We start from the raw sequence: 24,612 nt of genomic DNA, 5'->3' as shown, positions 1-24,612 counted from the left end.
ATAGAAGGAATGTTATGCATATTTACATAAAACTTGAAATATTAGATATAAAATTATATATGAATTCTCTGATATGCTTGTAAGCTACCGGACAGTAATCTAAGAAAATGGGTATTATTTAGATAATTTATATTAGGTAGGGCTGCCAAAACTGCTCGTTGTTCGTGAACAGCTCATGTTTGGCTAGTTAAGAAGCTTGTGTTCGGCTCGTTCCCTAAGTTAACGAGCTGAACACAAACAACACGAACAAATATTTATTCGTTCTTATTGTGCTCGTTTTGGCTCGAAATACTACTAATCAATTATATATATATCTTTGATGAGTAGCCTTTTTTAAAAATTTAGTTGACTATAAAGATTTATAATCAATTCAAAGAATTAATGAAGAAAATAGAATAAAATTATTAAATTAGATTCAAATGATGTTCTAAATCTTGTCCTAATTCTTAACATCTAATGACAACATAATTAGGGTTGTCAAAATGACTCTTTGTTGTGAACGGCTCGTGCCGAACACGAACACATTTTTTTAGCTCTAAATATAAACTAGCACTAGATTATTAGGTTATAATCACGTCGTACATCATTATATGATGTGTACAGGGATGAACAAGCAAATTGTACTCAAATTCCCAATTCCCAATTCCCAAATGGAAACAGACAGTGAGCTCCTCCACGACCTCCCACCCCTCTTCCGCCAATACAAGTCCGGCCGCGTGGAGCGCTTCTCCGGCGCCACCGCTGCCCTCCCTTCCCCCCTCGATCCCACCACCGGCATCTCTTCCAAACTCGCCGTCATCGACCCTTCCACCCCTGTTTCCGCCTGCCTATACCTTCCCCCGAATCCACCATCAACCTCCACTCTCCCGATTCTCCTCTACTTCCACGGCGGCGCCTTCTGCATCGAGTCCGCTTTCTCCAATACCTACCACCCCCACCTCACGTCCCTCACGTCCCTCGCCCGCCTCCTCGTTATCTCCGTCGACTACCGCCTCGCACCCGAACACCCCCTCCCTGCGGCCTACGATGACTGTTGGTCCGCCATCCAATGGGTCTTCTCTCGCTCCGATCCGTGGCTGGCCCGATTCGGGGATCTCCGCCGGGTGTTCCTCGCGGGGGACAGCGCCGGCGCGAACATCGCGCATCGGATGGCGGTGTGGGCGGGGGAGAAGGGGTTAGGGTTTGAGGGGATGGCTTTGGTTCATCCCTACTTTTGGGGATCGGAGCCGGTGGGGAATGAGGGGAGGGAGAAAAGCTGGAGGGGTTGGATGGACGGGTTGTGGAGGGCGGTGAGCGGAGGGGAGAAGGGGCTGGATGATAGGTGGATAAATCCGGCGAAGGAGGGTAAAGAGGCTGTGGCGATGATGGGATGCAGGCGGGTGGTTGTGTGTGTGGCGGAGAGGGATCCAATGAGGGAGAGGGGGAGGGTGTATTGGGAGATGTTGAGAGGGAGTGGGTGGAGAGGGGAGGTAGAGATTGTGGAGACGAAAGGGGAGGGGCATGTGTTTCATTTGGAGAAGAAGACGGAGGGGGATGAGAGTGTTCGGCAATTGATGGATGTGTTGGTCAGGTTTTTTAGGAAGGATCCGTTGCCCGAAGACCCTGATTCTGATTACATCTTCTCTTCTTCTTCTTCATAGCGATTTTTTTGGGAAATGAGGCGGTTGAGGAAATATTAGGTCAGAACTCCCCATGCTAATGTCGGAGAAAATATTAGGTTAGGATTCCGAATTATTCCAATAAAGAAGTACCACGTGTAAAATTGGCTCATCATACACTGTGATTAGTCTTGACCTAATGTTGAATACTATGATGGAGGAGGAGCTCATGGTTAGTGGGAAATTAATAAAAAATTGCTGATTATAATTTTTTTAAGGAAAATAATAACTTGTAAATGTTAAGCTAAACCCGGGAACTGCTACTGCCTTTTCGCTAATCGAAGCTTTGGTTCACCTCCCGCCTCTTCAGTCGCGAACCGTAGGCGCCAACCGCTCCCTCCTGTTCACGATAAAAGGCATCGGCTCTCCTTTGGTGGATGACACAACATTTTGTGTTCTTCTTCGGTTTCCTTAGGATAGAGGAATATTTCCTTGGAATAGAGAAAGGAAAGTACAAGCAGTGTGTGGGTACTTGGTAAAACCGTAGAAGGAAGAAAGAAGAAGAAAGAAGAAGAAGATTGTTCTTCGTTGGCTTCTTCTTGATGGCATGTGGCAGAAGAGAACTTAAGTTTATTTCTCTTATAAGTTTATCTTCTTCAGTGTATCTCGGTATAGAGTTTCTTCAGTGTATCTCGGAGTAAAGAGAGAAGAACATAGAGAGAAGAAAAGAGAGCAACGAAGTGAGAGATTCCTCCTGTAAATTCCTCAAGTAATAAAATCTTCTGCAATTCCGTGAGCGTAGGCAATTTGCCGAACCACGTAAATCTGTGTTCAACTGTGTTACTGTTTTTTGGTATGAATTTTATTGTTCCATTTTTCGCTTCGTCAAAGATCATTATCTTATTTTATCTCTGTATATATACCATAACAACCGGTATTTCTCACAACAGTAAATAATCGTATCTCTTGAAAATTATTATTTGTGGATGATTGTATGTCGGGACAAGCGGTCACAGGAACATATATGATAGAGCGGCTCATCTGAACGTCTTCCGGACATACGACCTCCACACACAATAATTTTTTTTGTCGAAAAATTATGGCATGCAGATCATCACACGTTTGGATGAAAATCCAGATGCAATCACACAGTTACGTATAAGACGGTGGCATATTCGAATAATCGTCTAGACAGAGGTCTCTACGCGCAATAATTCTCTTATGTGAAGAGAAGTACATTCAGAAGCGTTTATTGTTGCTGTTCGATTTTTCTTCGTTTCTGTTAGCTGCTGTATGTTCTGTGAAGGGGCTGTTATTTTAGGCTGGAATTAAGCAAAAAACATTGCCAAACAGACTTTTTTGGGGATTAAAGTCCTTTATCTCCCGAATTTATTAAGTCTCACAATTTAAGCAATTTAACATTTTTTTTTTAAAATTTCTGCTCTTATAAATTTATTTTCTGAAAGAAATACCTAAATAATTTTAAAAATTAGAAGATTTAATAGTTATGATGGTTAATAGCTTTCAAGATCTCGTCCTCCCGGAATTTGCCAAATTTGAATTTACTGGATTTATCAAATTGCAGTTGTAGCCTTTGAGCTCAACATCTGTTTATTTTGTGTCCTCTGCAGAAATGAGTAGTGCACAACGAAAAGAAATTAACCCAAATTCTGTTGATTTTTTTCTAACTTTATTAAGAATAATAGTTATATTAACGATAATTATAGGTTAATTTACCATCTCCTTTCTCCCCTCTCCTCATTTTAGGCCAGGTTCACATTTTTGTATCCATACATTTCTTTTAGGAGAGAATATTACCTACCGAACCTTGGTATAACAGTTATACAGGAAATAGGCACGCAAGAATTTTGTCTTTTCTAGTTACTATTTCTCTTGTTCTTCCCATTATTTTAAGCTCTTCCAAGATTCCTAAAGGCCCACTTCATTTTGCTTTTATTCAACTTTTTCAACCTTTGTTTTCAGACAAATTTTATGGATTGTTAGTGGAGATTAATTGGATCCATTCGTATTGACTAAAAAAGTTTTCAAGGAGCGCATGAGTATTGATATAATTTTTAGATCTTAACATAATGAAGCACACGCCAATACAAAATGATGGGGCTTTTGCATGCATTTTAACACCTAACTTTCATTTTGATATTAGTACCACTCAAATCTTCTATATCACGTAAAAATATTATTATTTTAACATGAAAAATGACATACATTTTTGCATAAATAAAGTAGCATGTTTTTAAAAATTGAAATTTAGATGGTACATATATAAATACATAAGGACTAAGTGATGTGCATGTAAACCTTAGAAAGAAAAATAAAATAATTCTGCTCGTTTATGGACTGCTAAAAGCACTTGTAGAAGAGTTTGAAAAAAGATAAAAGAAGAGAGTTGATGAGCCATTGAATCCGTAGAGAAGAAAAAAAAAGAAAAAAAGGAGAGAGAGAGAGATTGACATGTAGATGGGACAAAAACATAATATATGCATATGTGTATAAAATCGATCGAGTAGATACTAATTCAAAGAGAATTAGCAAGGCTTTGACCCGCTTTGCCGTATAGTGCCACTGAGTGATTCCTATTGGAATTTCTCATAAATATTGAAAAAATATAGTTAATAATATAATTAGTCTTTCTTAAAAAAAATAAAACTTCAAAAATTTTAAGTATTTTTAAAAATAAAATCATTACTAAAAAAATTATAAAATAAATCAAAAAAATACACTAAACATATTTTTATAATAAAAATAAAAAATAAAAAAAAAATAAAAAATAAAAAATAAATTTAATCCCAAACAAGCCCTTAATTTTTTTTTTATTTATAATATAGAAAATTTAGTAATTTTGCGCAGTACTTCTAAAAAATAAACAATTAAAATAATTTGCCCTTCCTAAGAAAGTAGTTAAATATATGGAGCCGAGTTGTTTGCATGGTATAGAGAAGACACATGAAGAGAAACATTTCCCACATGATTATCAAAATGCCATTCATCAAATTACACCACTAATACCACTAAAAAAATAGAGTTTGCATAGATTTACATACGCATTTAATTAAATACATTTTATAATGTTGACCTGCAACCTTTACATAAGCAAAATAACTACAGAATCCAGGCAGGAAGCGTGAAAAGCAAATGCAATATGCAAGTTCTCCTAGTACTCACAACGAAATCAAAATGACAATTTTTTCTCAAGAATTCCTCAGTGTAAAAGAGATTTAATAATGTAAATAATTCCTGGGGACGGAGGCCATCGCTTATTGGCTCAACCTCAACCTATACAAAAAGAAACATTTACTGAACAGCAAGCCTTTGAAGATGGTTGAGGAAGACCTCAAAACTAACGTCGTCCGTGAATATGACATCTCCACCAGATGCGAGTTGAGTATCGGAATTATACGTGACTGAAGGGTTGAGTTTAGCCAGTAGGAATCGAGCCTGCTCAAGCCCAAAAGACCAGAAATCATTCTATAAGCTGCGAAGGTCTCTGATTATATTCAGCAAATATTGGGTGACTTTGAATGACGAAGTTCATGGACAAAACTAGATTTTTAAAAGTTCGTCAACATATCATCGTCATATTATCATTATTTTTTACATGCTGGATGAATGATGGAATAATTGCAGAAATTAACAATCATATTTACTTAGTTGTATTGTAGATCGCAATTAATGTTGTGCTAATCAAAAATTATGTTGAAAAATGTGATATTCTGTAATTAAATTGGCCATACACAAATAGTTGAATGACTATCTTGGGATTTATTTCAATAATTGGCTTTTTTTTTATTTTGAGGAGCGGGGAGATAACTGTATTTGTAAGCCAATAACTTTGTGTAATTAGGTGTAGAACCATTAATCATGCTCCGGACATGCAAACATATATATAGTTACATGCTCAAAATTAAACATTGATGCACTGTTCTATGGTTCCTAGAAGATGTTTGAAAATCGGATCTAGTGGTGAGATGTTGTAAAAATTAAAAAGATGAAGAGAATATGTGAAGTTTGTGTGATTCGGAAGTCAAAAGAATAATGGCGGCTGCTGTCCAAGGACAAAGGCAGTAGAAAATGCAGCCAAATAGTGATATCGGTAAGCACAAACAAGGAAGATCCATCTAGTCCCGAACAAGTTACAAGCCAGCCACTTGCATGAGGCAAAGGATAAAGCAATCTTTAAGAGTTGAAACAAGAGAAACAATATCTAAATTGCAAAAATCAAAGCAAAAGTCCCCCCAAAAAAAATTAACTGATATTTAAATGTTCCCCAGCAAAATAACCCTAATTCTATTCCAAATAAAGTAAAAAATGGGGCCCATAAATGCCGCTACTGAACCTTCACGAGACTGGATTCTTTCCCAATCCCGCTTGCAAGGTGATCGCCGGGACCGCTCCCGCATCAATTGGCATTATACACATGGCAAAAAAAAATCTATAAAATAAAAATTCATAAAGTTTCTATACAATAGTTAATGTTTATGTAAGCTCTCGTATCTCATTTGGAACCATTCAAAACTTATTATTAACGTATTGAAATTTGAAAATAGGAGAAGAATGTCTAAGGGAATCAAAATATTATTTTTGAAAATTTAAATCGAACATGTGCCATATCCTGTGTGATGAGGTGAAGTGTTTGACTGAAAGTATTCCAAGGTCAAAAAGCAATTTTGAGTCTTATGACATACCTGACAAATAGATACAGATGTGCTTAACCTTAAATAGTTATGCATTGCTTGACCCGGCCATTTGTACAAAAAAGACAAAGTAATGGGAAGTAACAATTCCTACTATAATAATAGTATTTAAAAGAAAAAGACTTCAATGCCAACTGTAGCAACTTTCGTTAGGCAATTAAATGATCAATTTTAAAGGTTAAGTGGCCGTTGGGGGATCACTTATAATTTTTGTTTATTATTTTTTATTTTTTATATTATTTTATTTATGTTTTTACTTGGTCAATAAAATATATTGGTATGTTATAGAATATTTAGTTACTTCTAAACATGCTCGAACTCCTAAAAATTTTTTAGTATATCGACTGTTTTTAAAAACAAACAAATTTGTTTAAAAATAATAAAAAACATGCAAAAAATGAATTAAATAAATATATTTTTAAAATAAAAAAATAATCTCAAAAAAGTCCTAAATGATAATATTAGCAGCTTGCGTCCATTAGAGACTAAAGGTAAGTATCCAAAAGAAAAAGAAGAATGCAAAACAAAACATATCGGAAATAAAACAACCTGTGAGCCATATTGATCGCAAATGACTAAACGGGGAACAGGAAACCGTTCTTTAATTATCCCATCAGCATCATCACGAGGTGCTTCCAACAATTGAGCAAATGTCTACAAAGATATACCATGAACCTTGCAATAAGAATATATGAAAGATGCTTTTTTTTATTAAAAAAAAAAGAAATTTACCAGCAAATCATGCCTAAAAAATAAAAAATGAAAAAAATGCACTAGTTATTTACCAACAGTAGAAAAGAATATCTTGATCGAGTAAAATGAAAAAAATTAAGCACAATCAATGTGGCAATGATATAAATTATAGAACTAGTAAATGTTTCATAATTTGACTAACAAAATTCTGAACTATAACTTCCCTAAGATGATTCTAGTCAATTCAATATCTCGGATTGCATCTCTACAAACTCGAAAATAAGCTATATAGGTTCAGCAAAATTCTGTAATCGAAGAGACCCTAGAGCTTATCCATACGGCATGAGCAATGGTGAAAAGAATCACTGCTAGCTGAGAAGAAGTAATAATCTTCCAGGTGATTGATTTATGTGTGAGCCCTAAAAACCTAATGGCAGTATTAATGCTTAACAATAAGAGCAATATCAAGATACTCTTTTAGGGTCATTTACATACATACCACACAATTCATATGCACTTACATATCTAACACCTAAAGATTCATATTTACATGCATACCACTCAATTTATTAACACTCCATCAAAAATTCCAACATCACTATCTTTTTAAAAGACAAATACACCTTTTGATGCATAGGATTATGCAACAAGGTGTTATAAGTGTAAATATCAAACTTTAAGTTCTAGTTATGTAAATACATACAAATGGTGCCGTATGCATGTAAATTTTCCTTTATATTAATAGTCGGGCCTAAATCAAGCCATAATGCATGCAGAAAATATAGGCATTTTTTAGGCATGTCAATTTCTATGTAAATATATATCATTAGCAGTTCAGTTAATATGCATTGCTGTGCAAACAAGAGGCAAGAAAATACTAAAGTTGCTGAAGCTAACTATGTCCAAGAAATTCCTGCACCTGGTTCTAAAATTAAATTTAGGGAAGATTTACATACATACCACTCAATTCCTATTCCTATATTACATACATACCACTCAATTCCTATATATTTACATATTTAACACCTAAATTTCAATTTTTACATATATGCCGCGTTATCTATACATGACAAGGTGTATTTCACTATTTACAAGTTAGAATAGTGGTATAGTATAGATGTGATATAAAATAATTGGGTGGTCTAAATGTAAAAAGCAAAGAATAGATATTACATATCTAAATACATCAGAATTGGATGGTACGTATGTAAATGCTCCTAAGTTTAAATTAAATGGTATGGCAATAAATATCACCTCATGTCCTGCTTGATTGTGGTAGCCAGCAATTCGCCATTGTGCAATGCTCGTTCCATGGAAAACTACAACAGTGAAATATGCATCCAAAAGTAGAATCCTATCAGCAGCAATGGCCGTTACATCCAATAGAACTGGTTCAGGAGCAGAATGAAAGGAGTAGGATATCAAAGAGGGCTGAATCATCACAACAGAGTTGGATACACTCTCTCTATTCAGGATCATTCTATAATAAGCAGTTTCATCTGGACTGTTATTGAAAACCTGCAAGATTATTTAGGCGGTTTAGAAGAATAACATTGACAAAAGTGCAAATTGAATTGTGGAATATCCTTAAAAAAGTAACTACATTCAAATAAATACTGAAAAGTATAAAAAGCATACCTGGACAAACTGAGACCTTCTCAGATTAAACATAAATTGAGGGAATATTGAGATGCGTGGAGATAGGCTGAAAGAAGATGGGCTATCTTTCTGATAGTCTCCAAATTTGGAACACAGGCGAATCAAAGACCTATCCAGCCATCTAATAGGGTCAAAATCAGCCTGCAATGGCAAGTTTCATCTTTGATTCCTTTCCCACAGAAGTGATAATTTAGTTAAAAAAAAGGATGAATCTTCACATATATTAAGGTAAACAGCACCATACCTCTAGAATAGTTAACTAATTTTGGTTGTTATAATAACTTGGTATTGTTTATGTTTTTCATCTTTTCAACACAAAAAGAAGCAAAAAAGAATTCAGAGTTTTCATTGATTGTTTGCAGGGCCAGCACAAAATTTCCAGTAAATTACAACAGAAAAATTTCCTCTATATGTAACAATAGATCCATGAATTTTTTAAAAACTTTTTTAAGCAAAAGTTTGAATACTTCTGAAAGAGAATGATGGCTGGGTATTGTAAGGATTTGTCCGGTGGAATGTGCTCATGATATTATGTGGAAGCATGAAAAGCTATGCTTTCTAGGCTTGGCCGATAGCAACAAGTGGAACCTATAATTCCATTAATAAAAAGCGGGTACATATAATTACTTAAAATGCCCACCAACGAACCAAAGGAACCACAAGAATGGATTGAAGACCTCACCGAACATTTTCAGAAATTTGCCCATCTAATTACTTCAGAAAGGACTTGAAACATGTACAAAAAAGTTTTATTTGAACTAATGGTCATGGTCACATGGCACTAGTATTTATAAAGCATTATATACATATAACCTAAACTCATACAGGAAGTGGTCAGCCGATGCAATAAAAGTAAGCTTGTTGAGTACTCCAAAATGCAATATTTACTTTCCTCGAAGAGAATGGATGGTCATAACATATTTGGAAAGAGGGCTGCCCAAAATAAAGAATATGATGCATAACAAAAAAGGTTTTAGCCTATTTGGAAGAAGAGAGGCGCTAAAAAATAAGCACATGTTGATTGGATTGATGAGAGGTGGTCGACTGTTCAAGTACAAGATGGAACTCAACCATCCATTGTGTCCGAATACTTAAATATCATGCAATTAATCATCATGCCCTAGCATAACATTGGATTCTTGTGCTAAAACATCTCCAAATCTTCGAGAATTCTACTTCACTAAGTCAGAAACATTGTAGTCATCATAAGAATTGAAGAAGATGTGCTTGAATCAACAATAACCAAAAAAAAGTTACTACTGGAGAAGGCGTGATCAACATGAATTAATGAAGACCCTTGCAAGGTCGTAGCTTAAACATATTTGCTATTTGCTATTGTTTAGCAACACTAAAGGAGAGAAAATAGCAATGAAGAACTTGATTGACATTTTTAGATTTAAGAGGAGCACGAGTTGTTTTTGGTTTAGGTAGAACTCTAAGTGTTGGGATAAGGGCAGGTGTAATGGGTGAAGAATTACTTTTAGGCAAGGGAGGTCCTGCTTTAGTCTTGAGGAAGCATAAGAGTAGTTTCACCACACAACGATAGAACCAGTTAGCCACCAAGCCATCCAAACGAGAAAAATTTCTCTAAATTTTGATCCCAAAACAAATATCATTATGCATTTATTTTTAGAAGTTTATATCAATCAAATGAATAAAATAAATTTTAATAATGCTGATAAAGCACAAATCTTGATGCAATTCACAAGTTAGAAACTTTCAAAAATAAATATAGTGCCATCCGTCTGTTTATTCCAGCAAACTTGTAGCCATACTAAGTGTCTAAACCACATGAACCTAACAGCACTATTTTGGTTGATGTTGAGATTAAAAAGATAATTAAATGTTAAAAAAAAATTATAATGAAAGGAGTCAAAACTAACAGTCTGTCAGCACTATTTTGGTTGTGGAGTTGCTCGTTGGAAGCTGTCGACCGCCGAAATCGAAATCCCGTCGCCCGCTTCGAAAAGACATTTTAATTTACATATATATATTTTAAAAAAAAAATGAAATCAAATTGATCTCATATCTTCCATAGTTTAAAAGAAAGAACACTACACCTCAAGACATGTATCTATCCCGAAAGATAAACACAAGACTTGAGGATGAGACTCGATCAAATAAACTAAGAAATACATGACATCTGTTTGCTCTGCAAAAACCATTTTATTTATAAGCCGACAAGTTCTTCTATCTATTTAATATGAAAAATTAAATAGGATTTATATTAAGCTGGGTTCGGAAAAGTTTCATATAAAGATAAATTCTTATAGTTAATTACGTTTTAGATAATCGAATTCACCTAAGAAAAATTTGATAAAAATCAAGGGACATTATCTTCAAGAATGTTAAAGGAATAGGACTTTTGAACGAGATCGGACAAAATAGTGGAAAAAAGGAATGACTCAAATTTAAAACATTTTATTTTAGAATCCAAAGAAAGAAGAACTAGAGAATATCACAGATCCTGAGGAGAATCTCGGTGACTTCCCAAATTATCCTACTGTTTAGCTTCAGTCTAGAGGAGAAATATTTAAGTGTTTCATCCTGCCAATTTTATTAATCAGAGCTTACTTTCCTGTGAAACGATCACACAAATAGCCTGGAGATATTAGAGTTTAAGTCGTAACGAACGACAATTTCGGAATCCTAAAGCGAGTTAGGGCTTATATTGTGTAGCAGAGCTATACAAAAGCCTAAAGATACAAAAGCCTAAAGATAAGCTAAAGATAAGCTGAGGATTTATGTCGCACTAGGTGGACAACCTTGAAGTTTTATAGCTTGGTTGTTTAATTCTAAAGAAAAGAAGGTTTAACTTGTGTAGACATATTTTGCTGTTGAAGATAACTGTGTTGCCCACAATGCTAGCTCCAAGCTCCTGGTTGTAGCACCTTCAAGTTCAATGTTAATTTTAAGTGTACATGCAATTGTTGAGTCAACAATCTGCGGCCGGGTACCTCCTATAAAATCAACTACTGGTCTCCTACTCTAAGGTATAGTGTGTAAAAGAAACATTAACAGGTATAGCAAAGGAAAACAATGACATCACAATGTGTATAAGAGCAGTAAAACATGCAGTATAGGAAAGCAGTAGAATATACAGTAGATAAGAACAGTAAAGTGTGTTGTAAAGTAAGACATTGTAGATGTAAAACAAACATGTATACCTAGGAGGTCCGCTGCTCCTTTTAAGTGTGATTGGTGTAGCAGGTATAAGTGTAGCGACAAAATTTAAGAAACGAACTAGCATGCATTGCATAAGTAAAAGTGAGCAACAAGAGAAACACCACCTGGAAAACTCGAAAAGAATAGCAAATGACAACTTAAAGAAAGTCATCGAAAACACGAGAAGGTCCTGAAAAAAAAACCACTAGTGATTTACCAAAACCTAAACCAAGAAACAAGGAAAACAAACCGAAAAATAAGAAAATGAAAAAGAAAGAAACTAACCCACATCCAAAACCGATTCAGGAGAGGAGTCAAAGGGGCAGAAGGGTTAGCCTAAAACATTCGACTGGCGGGACTCTCTCGAATGGGTAAAGAGGTGGGGCACACTCCCCTGGGCTAATCATGAAACATCCCCAAAAGACACAAATTAAAAACTTCCAAATCAATCTTGAATTTTTCCAAATATCAAAAGATCCTTCGTCTTTTTCTTTTCTCTCCTTTTCTTTTTATTGCAACCAATTTGGCCCACAAAATTGGGCCTCAAAACATTTCCAAACACCTAGGAAAATATTCCTCGAAAGGGGGCATTCAAACTCTTCCAAACAATTAAAAATTAAAATATTTCAATTTACGAACATCAAAACATTTAATTTCACCTCGAACTAAAAGTTTCCAATGCCAATACGAACCCAACATCATCTAAAAATCCCATATAGATGCTCACAGTCAGGGCAGCAAGGAACCACCATACAGGTGCACAAAAGAACCAACTAACATGGGTAAGGAGGCTCTCGGCTAAAGGCAGCAAGGGAGCAAACCAAACCCCACAAGTGGCTCAAACAACCAAGCCACCACAAAAGAATCCCGACCCCAACAAGGCCAAAACCGCAGTCATCGCAAGGCCAAAACCACAACCACCACAAGGCCAAAACCGAGCGACAACAGAGCCAAAACCGAGCTACAACAAGGCTAGAACCAAGCCACTACAAGGTCTAAAACCGCAGCCACCACAAGGCCAAAACCAAGCGACAACAAGGCTAGAACCAAGCCACAACAAGGCTAGAACTAAGCCACTACAAGGCCAAAACAGCAGTCACCACAAGTCCAAAACTGAGCTACAACAAGTCCAAAACTGAGCCACAACAAGGCTAGAACCAAGCCACTACAAGACCAAAACCGCAGCCACCATAAGGCCAAAACCGAGCTACAACAAGGCCCACCACATGGGTAGAACCAAGCCACCACAAGGCCAAAACCGCAGCCACCACAAGGCCAAAACCGAGCTACAACAAGGCCAAAATCGAGCCACAACAAGGCTAGAACCAAGCCATTACAAGGCCAAAACCGCAACCACCACAAGGCCAAAACCGAGCTACAACAAGGCCAAAACCGAGCTACAACAAGGCCAAAACCGAGCTACAACAAGGCTAGAACCGCAACCACTACAAGGCTAAAACCACAACCACTACAAGGTCGAAACCGAACTATAACAAGGCCAAAACCGAGCAAAGACAAGGTTAAAACCGTTGCCCAAAATATTATTAAAACAGGTTAGAAACTGCAGCCACATTAAAAGCTTAGAATTAATATATCTACCTTGTTTCCCATCATAAGAGCAAGTGACAAAATCTTGCCTACGAGAAAAGAGAAATTTATGTACAAACCAGGCAAGTATTTGTATACAAATCATACAATTATTATATATTTACATACCAAACACATAAAAAAGTTTAGCAACCTCATGCAAAGTTCTCAAAACTTTAGACAAATATGCTATTGGCATATATTTTCATGCATAGGATCATCAAGCCAAAAGTACCATGAAGGCCCATGTAAAAGTTTAAGTGCCCGTTATGTAAACTCAATAAGAATTAATTGATATGCATATAATACTTGCAAGAATGTCGTATCTGTATGCAACAAGATCGGGTTCAACCTCATCCTTGGTCGAGCTAAATCAAACATATGCAAAGGCTAAGCCAACCTACAACTTTAAGTTGAGCAGCAATTTTTAGCAGCCCCAAACCATGCCTTAGGGTTTAACAGAATGAGAATAACACATTTAGGGGCAATTCCAAGAGACGCAGTTTAGAAGGATTCCCATCGCCAGACAAAAAAATCATCGTAGCAAGCCCCCCCCCCCCCCCCCCAGCCACACAATTTTTTTTAATATAGATTATGAACAGTAAATGATAAAAACTGCTTAATAATCTTGACATTCAAGTGAGATTTACAGTAAGATTCAAACATCAAAGATGCCTCAGACATCTTTTTTTTATTTTTTGGTATGGAGAGTGTATGAACTAATAAACGAATACTTTCTGATGCCTTTTAAAATTTCAGTAAGTATTTCAGAAAATCCTTAGATCATTTCTTCCACTAAAATAAAAGTGAATGCAGGTTTTCAACATCTTCAGCATATCCTACAAAGTTTAAATATATGCAAAGCAAACCTTTAATTCATGCAAGAAAACCTCTTAATGCAAATCAATAGCAACTTCAAAACAAGCCCTGAGAAAAATTCGGCAGTACTTCCCCACCAAATTTTTGTAAAAAAAAAACCCCAAATCCCTCCCCAAGAGAGGCTTTTATAGCCAAGAAAAAAGGAGAAAGTTTCCCTATACTTACATGTGGTGAACCAAACACAAGGAGCCATCATCTAAATCGCAGCAAGGGGCAACAGGGAGCAGACGATAAGATCGCGATAGGGGATGGCGCAGGCGTGCGATGGGAGAGAGAGCAGAGGAGAAGACGATAAGGAATGCAACAGGAGATGGGCGCAGGCGTGCGGCTCGAGGGACCTCGACCGAGAGGGAGGAGGGGAGTTAGGTCGGTGTGAGGGAGGCTCGGTCCAGGGATCAGTTCGCGACAGAGAAGAGGGGCGGACGGGGTAGAACGAGCGAAGGCTTAGGGATTTAGGAATTTAGGGATTTAAGTGAATAAAAAATTCCCTTCTTTTAATTAATTGTGGAATTTAATATTGAAAATCCCCTGATTTGTGCATTACTTACCTGTGCATAAAACCATAGCAAAATTGATGTTCTTTCCAAATAATTTTGACGTTCCGAACGCGCCGGTGCAGTCAGTTTTGTCATCCGAGGTCGTTCTGATAACATTGTCGACGATCAGGTCAAAAAAGCGTCGAATTCGATTTCTGTCAAAAATTTGGTTTGAGCTCAATTGATTGATTAAAATTATGTGGATGGTTGTCATGAGAGGTTTATAAAAGATTTAAAGTGATTTTGAATTGATTTGAAGGGTCAACTGTTAGAAACTGTGGAGCCCGGTTCACTATGCTTGAGCGGTTATTTTGCTTTGGAGAGTCACATCTCTTCACAAATAACCACTCTCGTTTTCCTCTTTTGTTAAGTGAAACATCTCTTCGCTCACTTCTATTCGTGATAAAAGCTTCGAATGACTCTCATTGGGTTTCAAAGTCACGCTCTGAGTTCTTCGGTTTCTTCGGGATAGAGAAATGTTTCCTCAAGGCAGAGGAAGAGAAGTGCAAGGAGCAATTCCTTGCGGCAGAAGAAAGAAGAAGAAGATTGTTCTCCCTAAGCTTCTTCTTGGTGGCTTGTGGCAGAAGAGAAATTGAGTTTATTTCTCTTGTAAGTTTATCTTCTTCGGTGTATCTCGGTGTATCTTGGAGTAGAGAGAGAAGAACAGAGAGAGCAATGAAGTGAGAGATTCCTCTTGTAAGTCGAGGTGATCGATTGGTGTAAATTCCTCAAATAGTAAAATCCTATGCAACTCCGTGGACGTAGGTAATTTGTCAAATCACATAAATCTGTGTGTTTCGCTGTGTTGTTCTTTTCTGGTGTGATTTTTCTCGTTTTATTTTTCACTTCATCGATCGTTCTCCTATTTTATTTATATATATACAACATCAACCGGTATATCTAGATCTCACAACAACAACAATTGGTATCAGAGCGTGGTTTCAAATCTGAAGAAGAATGATGGCTGCAGATGAAGTGAAGGTTTCAGGGATTGAGAAGTTTGATGACACAGATTTTGGTTATTGGAGAATGCAGATAGGGAATTATCTTTATGGGAAGAAACTTCATCTTTCGTTATTGGGGAAAATGTCTGAAATGATGGATGAGACTGACTGAAAATTGTTGGATCGACAAGTTCTGGGGGTTATTCGATTGACCCTATCGAGGTCCGTTATACACATCGTCGTCAAGGAAAGGACGACTGCAATTCTCATGACAGTCTTATGAGGTATGTATGAAAAGCCATCGGCGAATAACAAGGTGCACTTGATGAAGAAGTTATTCAATTTGTCAATTTGTTATTCAATTTGAAGATGGTGGAAGGTGTTTCTGTTGCTTAACACCTGAATGATTTCAATACTATCACAAATCAATTATCGTCTGTGAAAATTGATTTTGATATATGATATAAGCACTGATCTTGTTGCTTTATTGTCAGATAGTTTGTTGATTCAGAGGAAAGCAGTTAGCAGTTCTACAGGTAAATCTAAATTGAAATACGATGATATTAGTGATTTGATTTTGACTGAGGAAGTTTGCAGGAAAGATTCTGGCGAAGTCTTAAGTCCGAGTTCGACATTGAATGTTGATTTCAGAGGGAGATGACATGACATGAACTCAAGTAAAGGAGATCAAAATCAAAGTTTAGTAAGCAGACAACCTGTTGGAATTGTGACAAGACTCACCACATAAGGAAGAACTGCAGGAATCCTAAGAAGATGGAGAATGATAGTGCAAATGTGGCATCTAAAAAATTACAGGATGCACTATTGTTAGCAGTTCATAATTCTATTAATATGTATAATGATAGCATAAATGTGGTATCTGAAGAAGTACATGATGCACTATTTCTGATAGTTCATAGTTTTATTGATGATGAAAGTGAAGAGGAAAGTGGGTCCGGGACACCCATTCATATTGTTTCACAGAAAAATGTTGAAGAACCACAGAACTATGAAGAAATCTTGCAAGATAAAAGTTCGAGCAAGTGGGAGCTGACAGAACTTCTATCAGGGAAGAAGACATTTCACAACAAGTGGGTGTATCAGGTGAAGTCTGAGTGTGATGTCAGTAAGAGATACAAGGGTAGACTTGTTGAAAAAAGCTTTCAGCAGAGGTATGATGTTGCTCATGCAGTGGGAGTTGTAAGAAGAGACAAGAGTGTCCCAGGAAATAACTTGGAGGTGCAAAGCTATGTGAAGTCTGCTGAAATGTTAACTGATGGTGTTATTCTTGAGAAACTGAAGTTGTGCACAGCTTCAGTTGGTCTTCTGGAGTGAAGACAAAGACTTTAAGTTGCAGAGGTGGAGGATTCAAGTAGGAGGATTTGTGGAGGATTCAAGGTGGAGGATACATATTGAAGAAAAAGGCAACACCGTCAGTGGAGGATATTAGTTTAAGGAGTTATTTGTACCGGTCTTCAAGTGGGAGAATTGTTAGAAACGGTGGAGCTTGATCCACTACACTTGGGCGGTTACTTTATTTTGGAGAGCCACACTTCGTCACAAATAACTGCTCCCACCTTCCTCTTTTATGAAGTGAAGCATCTCGTCGTTCTCTTCTGTTCGTGATAAAAGCTTCGGATTGCTCTCCTTGGGTTTCGAAGTCACGCTCTGAGTTCTTCTTCAGTTTTCTCGGGATAGAGGAAGGTTCCCTCGGGGCAGAGGAAGAGAAGTGCAAGGAGCAATTCCTTGCGGCAGAAGAAAGGAGGAAAAAGAAGATTGTTCTCCCTAGGCTTCTTCTTAGTGGCTTTTGACAGAAAAAAAATTTGGTTTATTTCTCTTGTAAGTTTATCTTCTTCGGTGTATCTCGGTGTAGAATTTCTTCGGTGTATCTCGGAGTATAGAGAGAACAGAGAGAAGAAAAGAGAGCAACAAAGTGAGAGTGAGAGATTCCTCTTGTAAGTAGAGGTGATTGACTGGTGTAATATCCTCAAGTAGTAAAATCTTCTGCAACTCCGTGGACGTATGCAATTTGTCGAACCACGTAAATCTGTTGTTCCGTTGTGTTGTTCTTTTCTGGTGTGATTTTTCTCATTCTATTTTTCACTTCGTCGATCGTTCTCCTACTTGATTTATATCTCCTATTTGATTTATATATATATATCACATTAACTGATATATCTAGCTCGCAACAACAACATCAACTTAAGGGATTTTGGGCATTTGATCAATTTGGGCATGTTGGGTTAGACTTGGGTTTAAGTTGGGCCAGAGTTGGGTTAAGTCCAAATTGATGGTTGAAAATGGTTTAGGGGAATGTCATAAAGTGTTCTCAACATTAATTGAGTGTCAATTTTGGGGTTTGGGTATTCAATTAAGTGATATTTGGAGACATGACTAAATTGGGGGTTTTGGATTTGGGTTAAAATTAGATTCAAATGTGGGTCAATTGAGCTTGGACTTGATTTGAATTGAGTTTAATCATGATGAATTTGAGTTTAGGATTGAAATCGGGGGAAATTGGGATCAAAACTGAGTTCAATTAAAGAATCCAAATTGGCTTTGGGGAAAAAAGACTAAGAGTATTTAGGAGAAATTGAGTGCTGATCACCCTATTTGAGCCATAGACCAATGGAATCTCCATTTGAGTTCTCTATGTACTAGTCTTATCTAAACTCTAGCATAGGGCTAGTGGGTCCAGGGGATCATCTACATGAGTTTCCCAAAGGATCAAGGGATCAAAGTCAACAAGTTTGAGTTTAGGTTTGTGAGTGAAAGTGAGCAAAAGTAAGAGTATGCAAGTGAGTAAACTAGCTCCAGACCAACACCTAGGGTCAACCTTAAGGCCAAGTAGTCCTATGGGGATGCCCCTTGACCTCCCCCATATTGACCCCACCTACTAAGTGCTAGAGGTTATGACCAATATGTGGAATTTCAAGTTCAACAAAGAAGAGTTTAGAGTTTCTAATGGTGAGGGTTCCTTTTCTAGCTCTCTAGGAGTAGTCAACAGGAAAGTCATATGGCTAGACCCTAGGCTATTAAAAAGGAAAAACTAAATCTCAACTAAAAGTGAGGCCAACACAGTTTAAAGAAATGTTTTGAAATTTTGGGCTAAATTTACTAAAATGCTCCTTCCAAAACTCTATAAATAGAGTATCATTCTCAATGTTAAGGGGGAAGAAGCAAAAAATTAAGTCCATACAGTTAAAAAAAACATGAAGCTAAAAACTATCAGTAATTGTCATCAATCACCACTAGTGATTGTTGTAGCCCAAATACAATCATATGATTATTGTAGCATGATTACGATCTTCTGATGATTAATGTCTAATCATTTTGACATGATTAACGTTGGTATTTATCAACCTGTGTTGTAACAACAACAGAAGAATAAGTGTTCATATTTTTGTAACGTCATATTCTCTAGTTAAACAGAAGAGGGGAACTTTGTAACTTCAAATATATTGTGGAATACCCCAACGAGTATAAGCCCCCATGATTTATTTTCCTTCTCAAATTTTATCACATATCACTGTCATTGTTAGGTACCAAGCCCCAGATGCGAAATCTGAAGGGTTGTGTTAGGTAGTCGACAACCAACAAAAAAATTTTGTCGAAAAATCATGACATGAATCATTTAAATAATTGTGGAAATGCTAGAGCATCCACTATAAGTGACGCATTGTATGACATGTATACAATGAAAATTGTAGAAGGGCCGCTACACCGGCGTCCGAGTGTAGTGTCAAATAAGCAAAGGTTCTTATATTATGAATGAATACATGCAAGAAAAGTTAGTCAATGAAACTAAAATTAGGATAGGATCTTGAAATATAGATACTCTCACATGTAAATTAATGAAATTAGTAGATATTATAGTTAATGAGAAGATAAATATCATAGGCATTTAAGAAACTAAATGGGTCGGAGAAAATGCTAAAAAGATTGATAACTTAGGTTTTAAACTTTGGTATTCAGGTAGGAAATGCATTGGAAATGGTGCGGATGTAATTAGATATAAGAATTTAAAAGATAATGTTGTAAAAATCAATACGCTTTGAGATAAAATTATAACATTAAAGATTGTTGTTGATATTAAAATTTTTAATGTTATAAATGTTTATGCACCTCATGTAGGTTTAGATAAAGGTTCAAAAGAAAAAAAATTGTAATGACTTAGTAGAATTAATACAAATGATATCTCTTGAAGAAAAACTTTTTATTGGAGAAGATTTAAATGAACATATTGGTGGAGTGGTAGAAGATTTTAGAAATATTCATGGTAGCTTCGGTTTTGGAATGATTAATGAAGAATGTAGAACCATATTAGACTTTGCTTTAACTTATGACTTTGTTATTACTAACCATTTATTTATTGTTATTGCAAATGATTTATTCAAGAAAAGAGATGAGCATATTATTACTTAAAAGAATATCTAAAAATTGATTATTTTCTTATGAGAAGAAGAGATCGATGAGAATATAAAGATTGTAAGGTCATTCCAAATAAAAATTTAAGTATTCAACATGAAATATTAGTTCTAGATTTTAAGATAGAGTGTTGTAAGATAAAAAAAAAATTACAATTTAACATTGTCATAGAATCATATGAGGGAACCTAAAAGACATAAAAATTATTTTTAAGAGTAAACTTCAAGATTTCAACATTTAGAATGTTCATGAATAAACTGATTTTATGTGAGATAAAGTAACAAACATTATTAAACAAGTGACTACTTGGAGAGTAAAAAAGAAAATTTTTTATAAATAAAAATAGTTAGTGGTCGAATAATATGTGCAAGAAAAGACAAAATATAAGTTGTGCTATAAAGATTGGTTAAATGTAAAAACTTAGACAACTGAAAAAAAATATAAGGTAACCCCTAGGGAGTCTAAGAGAACAATTTATACCGTTAAGAATTCTGCTTATAGTATTTTTTTTATAATAGAATACATACTGAAGAGAGTGAAACATATATATATAAACTAGCTAAATAAAGAGAAAACAAAAGCAAAGATTTAATGGAAGTAAAATGTATTAAAGATGAAAATCAAAAAACATTTTTCTTAGTGAAGAATATTCGACATAGGTGGGTGAACTATTTTGATAAACTTTTCAATGAAGTTTCTGAAAAAACAATCAACCTTAATGATCTTTATATCGTTAATAATAATAAAATATTTTATTTTTACCGCCGCTTTAGTAAAGGGAAGTTGAAGAGGCTTCAAGGAAAATTAAGGGAGGAATGAGTGGCTTGACAATTATAGACAATGCGAAATGAATATATTCGTGATAGGATTAGTGGAGCTCCAGTGGCGGATAAGATTAGAGGGTGTCGTCTTAGATGATTTGGTCACATTAAACGTCAACCATCCGATGATCCAATTAGAAGAGTAGTTGTTTTAGATTCGATTGATCTTAATCTATTAGAATTAAATAAATATATGACACTCAATATAACACAATGAAGAAAAATGATTCATATAGTTGACCCCACTTAGTGGGATAAAAACTTGTTGTGGTTGTTGTTGTTTTTTCACATAAAATCTTGTTGTCTGCTACTACATTTATCTTTTGTGTACTAAAAATTTCTATTGAGCTAAAACTTAATTTTTCGTTATTGCTAGAATTATCTATAATGAACAAATTATGAAGTAGTTGTTGATAGGTTGGAGCAGTCGAGGGAAAGATTGTCATCTTCACTTCAACGAGGGAGTGGCATGGAAATATTTGCGCTGTAAAGGGGATTCAACCATCCAAACAATTTCCTAACCACCATTTTAAATTATAAAAAATAATTTATGCTGAAGGATGATCATCTTCTTGAAGGAATTCATTTATGTATTTATGATTCATTTTTAAGATTTTTTAATTCTAAAATTTTAATATGGTGATTCAAGTAATTATGTGAGGAAAACAAGTAGTTATCATTGAGAATGGATATTATTGGCCAAAAATATAAAAAGAAGCAACATGCGAAATAATTTTACAGCACAAAACTTGGCAAGCGCATAAAATAAATAAAAGAAATAAAATTGGGTTGTACAAGTGTTATTCCTTATAAACCTATCAAAGATGTTAGCATAGATTTCATATCAAAACTTCCATGTACTTTTCAAAAAATAAGACTTTTTGTCACTATGGAGTGATCCACTAAAATGAAACAATATAATTAAATTATTGATGCTTGCTTCATAAAGAGACAAATTATAGTTTAATGAAATTTTTAAACTCCAAGATTTATCCAATACAATTGTGATTGAAAAAAAATTATGAGTGATTTCCAGAAAACTCCATAAAAAAGAAAAGAAAACAACAAAAATCTTCAATTGTCTGTTACCCACACAATGACGTACTTATGCAATATTTCAAATAAGTGATCTTATGTATCACTAGTATTTTGATATTACTTATAATTTAGTTTGCATATAGTTTGTCCATCAATAGACATAATAGATTAAGTTCATTTGATAATCATAGATTTCATTCAAGAAAATCAACAAATCTTATCGAACTTTCTATCAAATCTATATCGAGTAAATTTATACAATCATTCATGCAACATTTGCACGACTAACAAAAAACATTTATGAGAAATTGAATGCTAAATATGGCAACTATAAGTTACTGCATATGTGAACAGTAGATGCATAAAATTAAACTACTTCATAAAACAACAAACAATATACCATTTGAAGTTTGAGGAACATGGGATCCTTCCAAGCTAAAGGAAAATCTGAGAACATTATATGTTATAATTTCAACTCTTTAGACTGCTTGTGGATTTTTACTTAAAAGACGAAAAAGTTGGAAATTATCAAAAGATAATAATATAATATCAAAAATCAATATTTTTTGGATAATCCAAAAAAAAAATCTTTTTATAAGATATGATTAGATTCTTGTTTCCTCTTTATTGTTATAAGGGTATTGCCAAGTTTTCATAATTTGTAATCTCCCCATCTATCTTTCCTCTTTAGCTTTCTTAACGAGGAGATATTAGAACCTACTTTCTCATAAAAAAGGTATAATATAATGAATTGCCTATATTTAGAAAGACTTCTTGCAGGAACCTTGAGAGATTAAATGCTAAAAAAAAGATATATCATAAAACCGTATAAATATATAGAATGATCAGTGACAAATTGAAAATCCCAAATAAAACAGATATTAGTCTAATTTATAATGTATCTAATTCGGTTTTATATCATGAAACATTAACCATAACTTTCCCTCTCCCCCTTCAAGATTCGCATCCAACACTTTTCAAAACAATCACATAAATCATATGCTAGAAATTATATTAAACAATGACACCTTATTCACTATTGAAAAGTGATACAAGCGATAACTTATGTGCCAATGTGACATATAAGAGGTGATTTAATAGATTACCATACAAGAAGCAAGAGTCTAACCCAATATTTCTTCACAATATCAATTAAACAATTCGACATAGCTAATTTTTTTAGAACCTGAGTAAAATTGATGCAACACTCGACGTTTACTATGGTTGGATAGGGAACATGAGAATTGAGATGAACAAATAGAGAAAACATTTTATAGGTTAAGTGATTTTCTTTCATAAGAGTTTCAGTTGTGTTCCCTTAAAAAAACATAAACCCTATAATGTTCCTTACTTCCTTTTTAAGAGAGCCGGTGGTATTCTATGAACTTTATTATTATTATTATTTTGAAATATTATATTAGCAATTAATAAGGCGCTGCTTTCAAATTTCTCAAGTCAATAATAAGGTGCGGCCAGGCTGTGATTTTGAAAATTTTAGAATAAAATTCATATTGCACAAGTGAATATCCTAACCTACGAATGCAGCAAGCAAACTAAAGAGATGTAAGTGAAAATGCGATCAGCAAGCAAACTAAAGAGATGTAAGGAAGATGCGAAATAGTGATCGAATAGGAGAAAACATAGCAATGAGTGAGATCTATTGATACAGATGCATAATAGCGAGAAGAGAGCAATTCGAGCTAGGCCTTGAAAAAAAAACTCACTGTTCACCAACCAATTCAGCTGAACCAACCAGTTCAGCCCTCCTAAGCCTCGCATCAGTCTGTTGGGTTGGAGAGCTTCGAATTTATTCGTCGAAGCTTTTGGTTCCTCATAACTCGGCATCAAGTGCCCTGATAGGTTGAACAAATAGGCATTGTCGTTCCAAAACATATTCTGATAGAAAAGCATATTCTTATAGAAACGCATATTCATCCACTTTTGGCTCTCACAAATCAAGCATCGACCTATCCCAGTTGTAACCTGCTTCTTCTACTCCTCATACTCGGCTGAGTGCAATTGATAAACTAGTGAGGAGAAATCAACTTCGGGGTGAAATTTGTGGCAGATTGCACCACTTTCACTAAAACTCACTCAGGAGAAACCTCTTCTTCGCTAATAGGCCCCATTGAAAAATTTTCATCCCCATTAAGCTCCTCAGGCCCATTACAAAGCTGGGATTCATCTCTCCTGTCTATAAATCTGATGATAAGTATTAGGTTCAACTGAAAATAACCTCGGAATAACTCCACATAATATTCCCGACATGACATAAAATGACCCCACTTCTGACATGTTGGACATCCCTCCATAAAGGTAACTCAGGTGGGGGTATATCCATCTGAAAAATCTGCATTTCTCTTATCTGTGGTAGACTTGTATCTAATGTCGGCTCCTCAAAACACATAACCCTTGCAGACATCCAAGGTCAGTCTTGCTGATGTTTCTCTCCAGACCTGCAAAATGCTAGCTCGAGGTACCATAATCTCATACTCTTTCGGAATGCCCATTACATTGAAATCACTACCTTCTACAGCAGCAGTTGTTACCTC

The 24,612-nt window shown here is 35.4% G+C and overlaps 2 protein-coding genes across 3 annotated transcripts in view; one reads left to right on the top strand and one right to left on the bottom strand.

Moving 5' to 3' along the window:
* The first annotated feature begins 541 nt into the window (after positions 1-541).
* Positions 542-1,907, top strand: LOC110019899 (probable carboxylesterase 2). Its single transcript, XM_020717766.1, has one exon. It carries the CDS (start codon positions 591-593, stop codon positions 1,638-1,640), a length of 1,050 nt encoding a protein of 349 aa, XP_020573425.1. The 5' UTR covers positions 542-590; the 3' UTR covers positions 1,641-1,907.
* A 2,689-nt stretch (positions 1,908-4,596) lies between these two features.
* LOC110019898 (protein transport protein SEC23-like) overlaps positions 4,597-24,612 on the bottom strand; it is a 38,944-nt gene continuing 18,928 nt past the window's right edge. For both annotated transcript variants that reach the window (XM_020717764.1, XM_020717765.1), the window contains 4 exons: positions 8,642-8,803; positions 8,258-8,521; positions 6,860-6,964; positions 4,597-5,054 (listed from right to left, as the gene is read on the bottom strand). In XM_020717764.1, coding sequence (XP_020573423.1) covers positions 4,911-5,054; positions 6,860-6,964; positions 8,258-8,521; positions 8,642-8,803 — 675 coding nt within the window. In that variant the 3' untranslated portion in view covers positions 4,597-4,910. The remainder of the gene's footprint in view (positions 5,055-6,859; positions 6,965-8,257; positions 8,522-8,641; positions 8,804-24,612) is intronic.

The sequence above is a fragment of the Phalaenopsis equestris genome, unplaced genomic scaffold, assembly GCF_001263595.1.
Source record: "Phalaenopsis equestris unplaced genomic scaffold, ASM126359v1 Scaffold000085, whole genome shotgun sequence".
Taxonomy (NCBI): Eukaryota; Viridiplantae; Streptophyta; class Magnoliopsida; order Asparagales; family Orchidaceae; genus Phalaenopsis; species Phalaenopsis equestris.
This window is presented reverse-complemented; position numbering and strand designations above follow the sequence as displayed.

Coding starts and splice junctions, on each gene's coding strand:
- LOC110019899 (XM_020717766.1), top strand. CDS start 591: ATGATGTGTACAGGGATGAACAAGCAAATTGTACTCAAATTCCCAATT.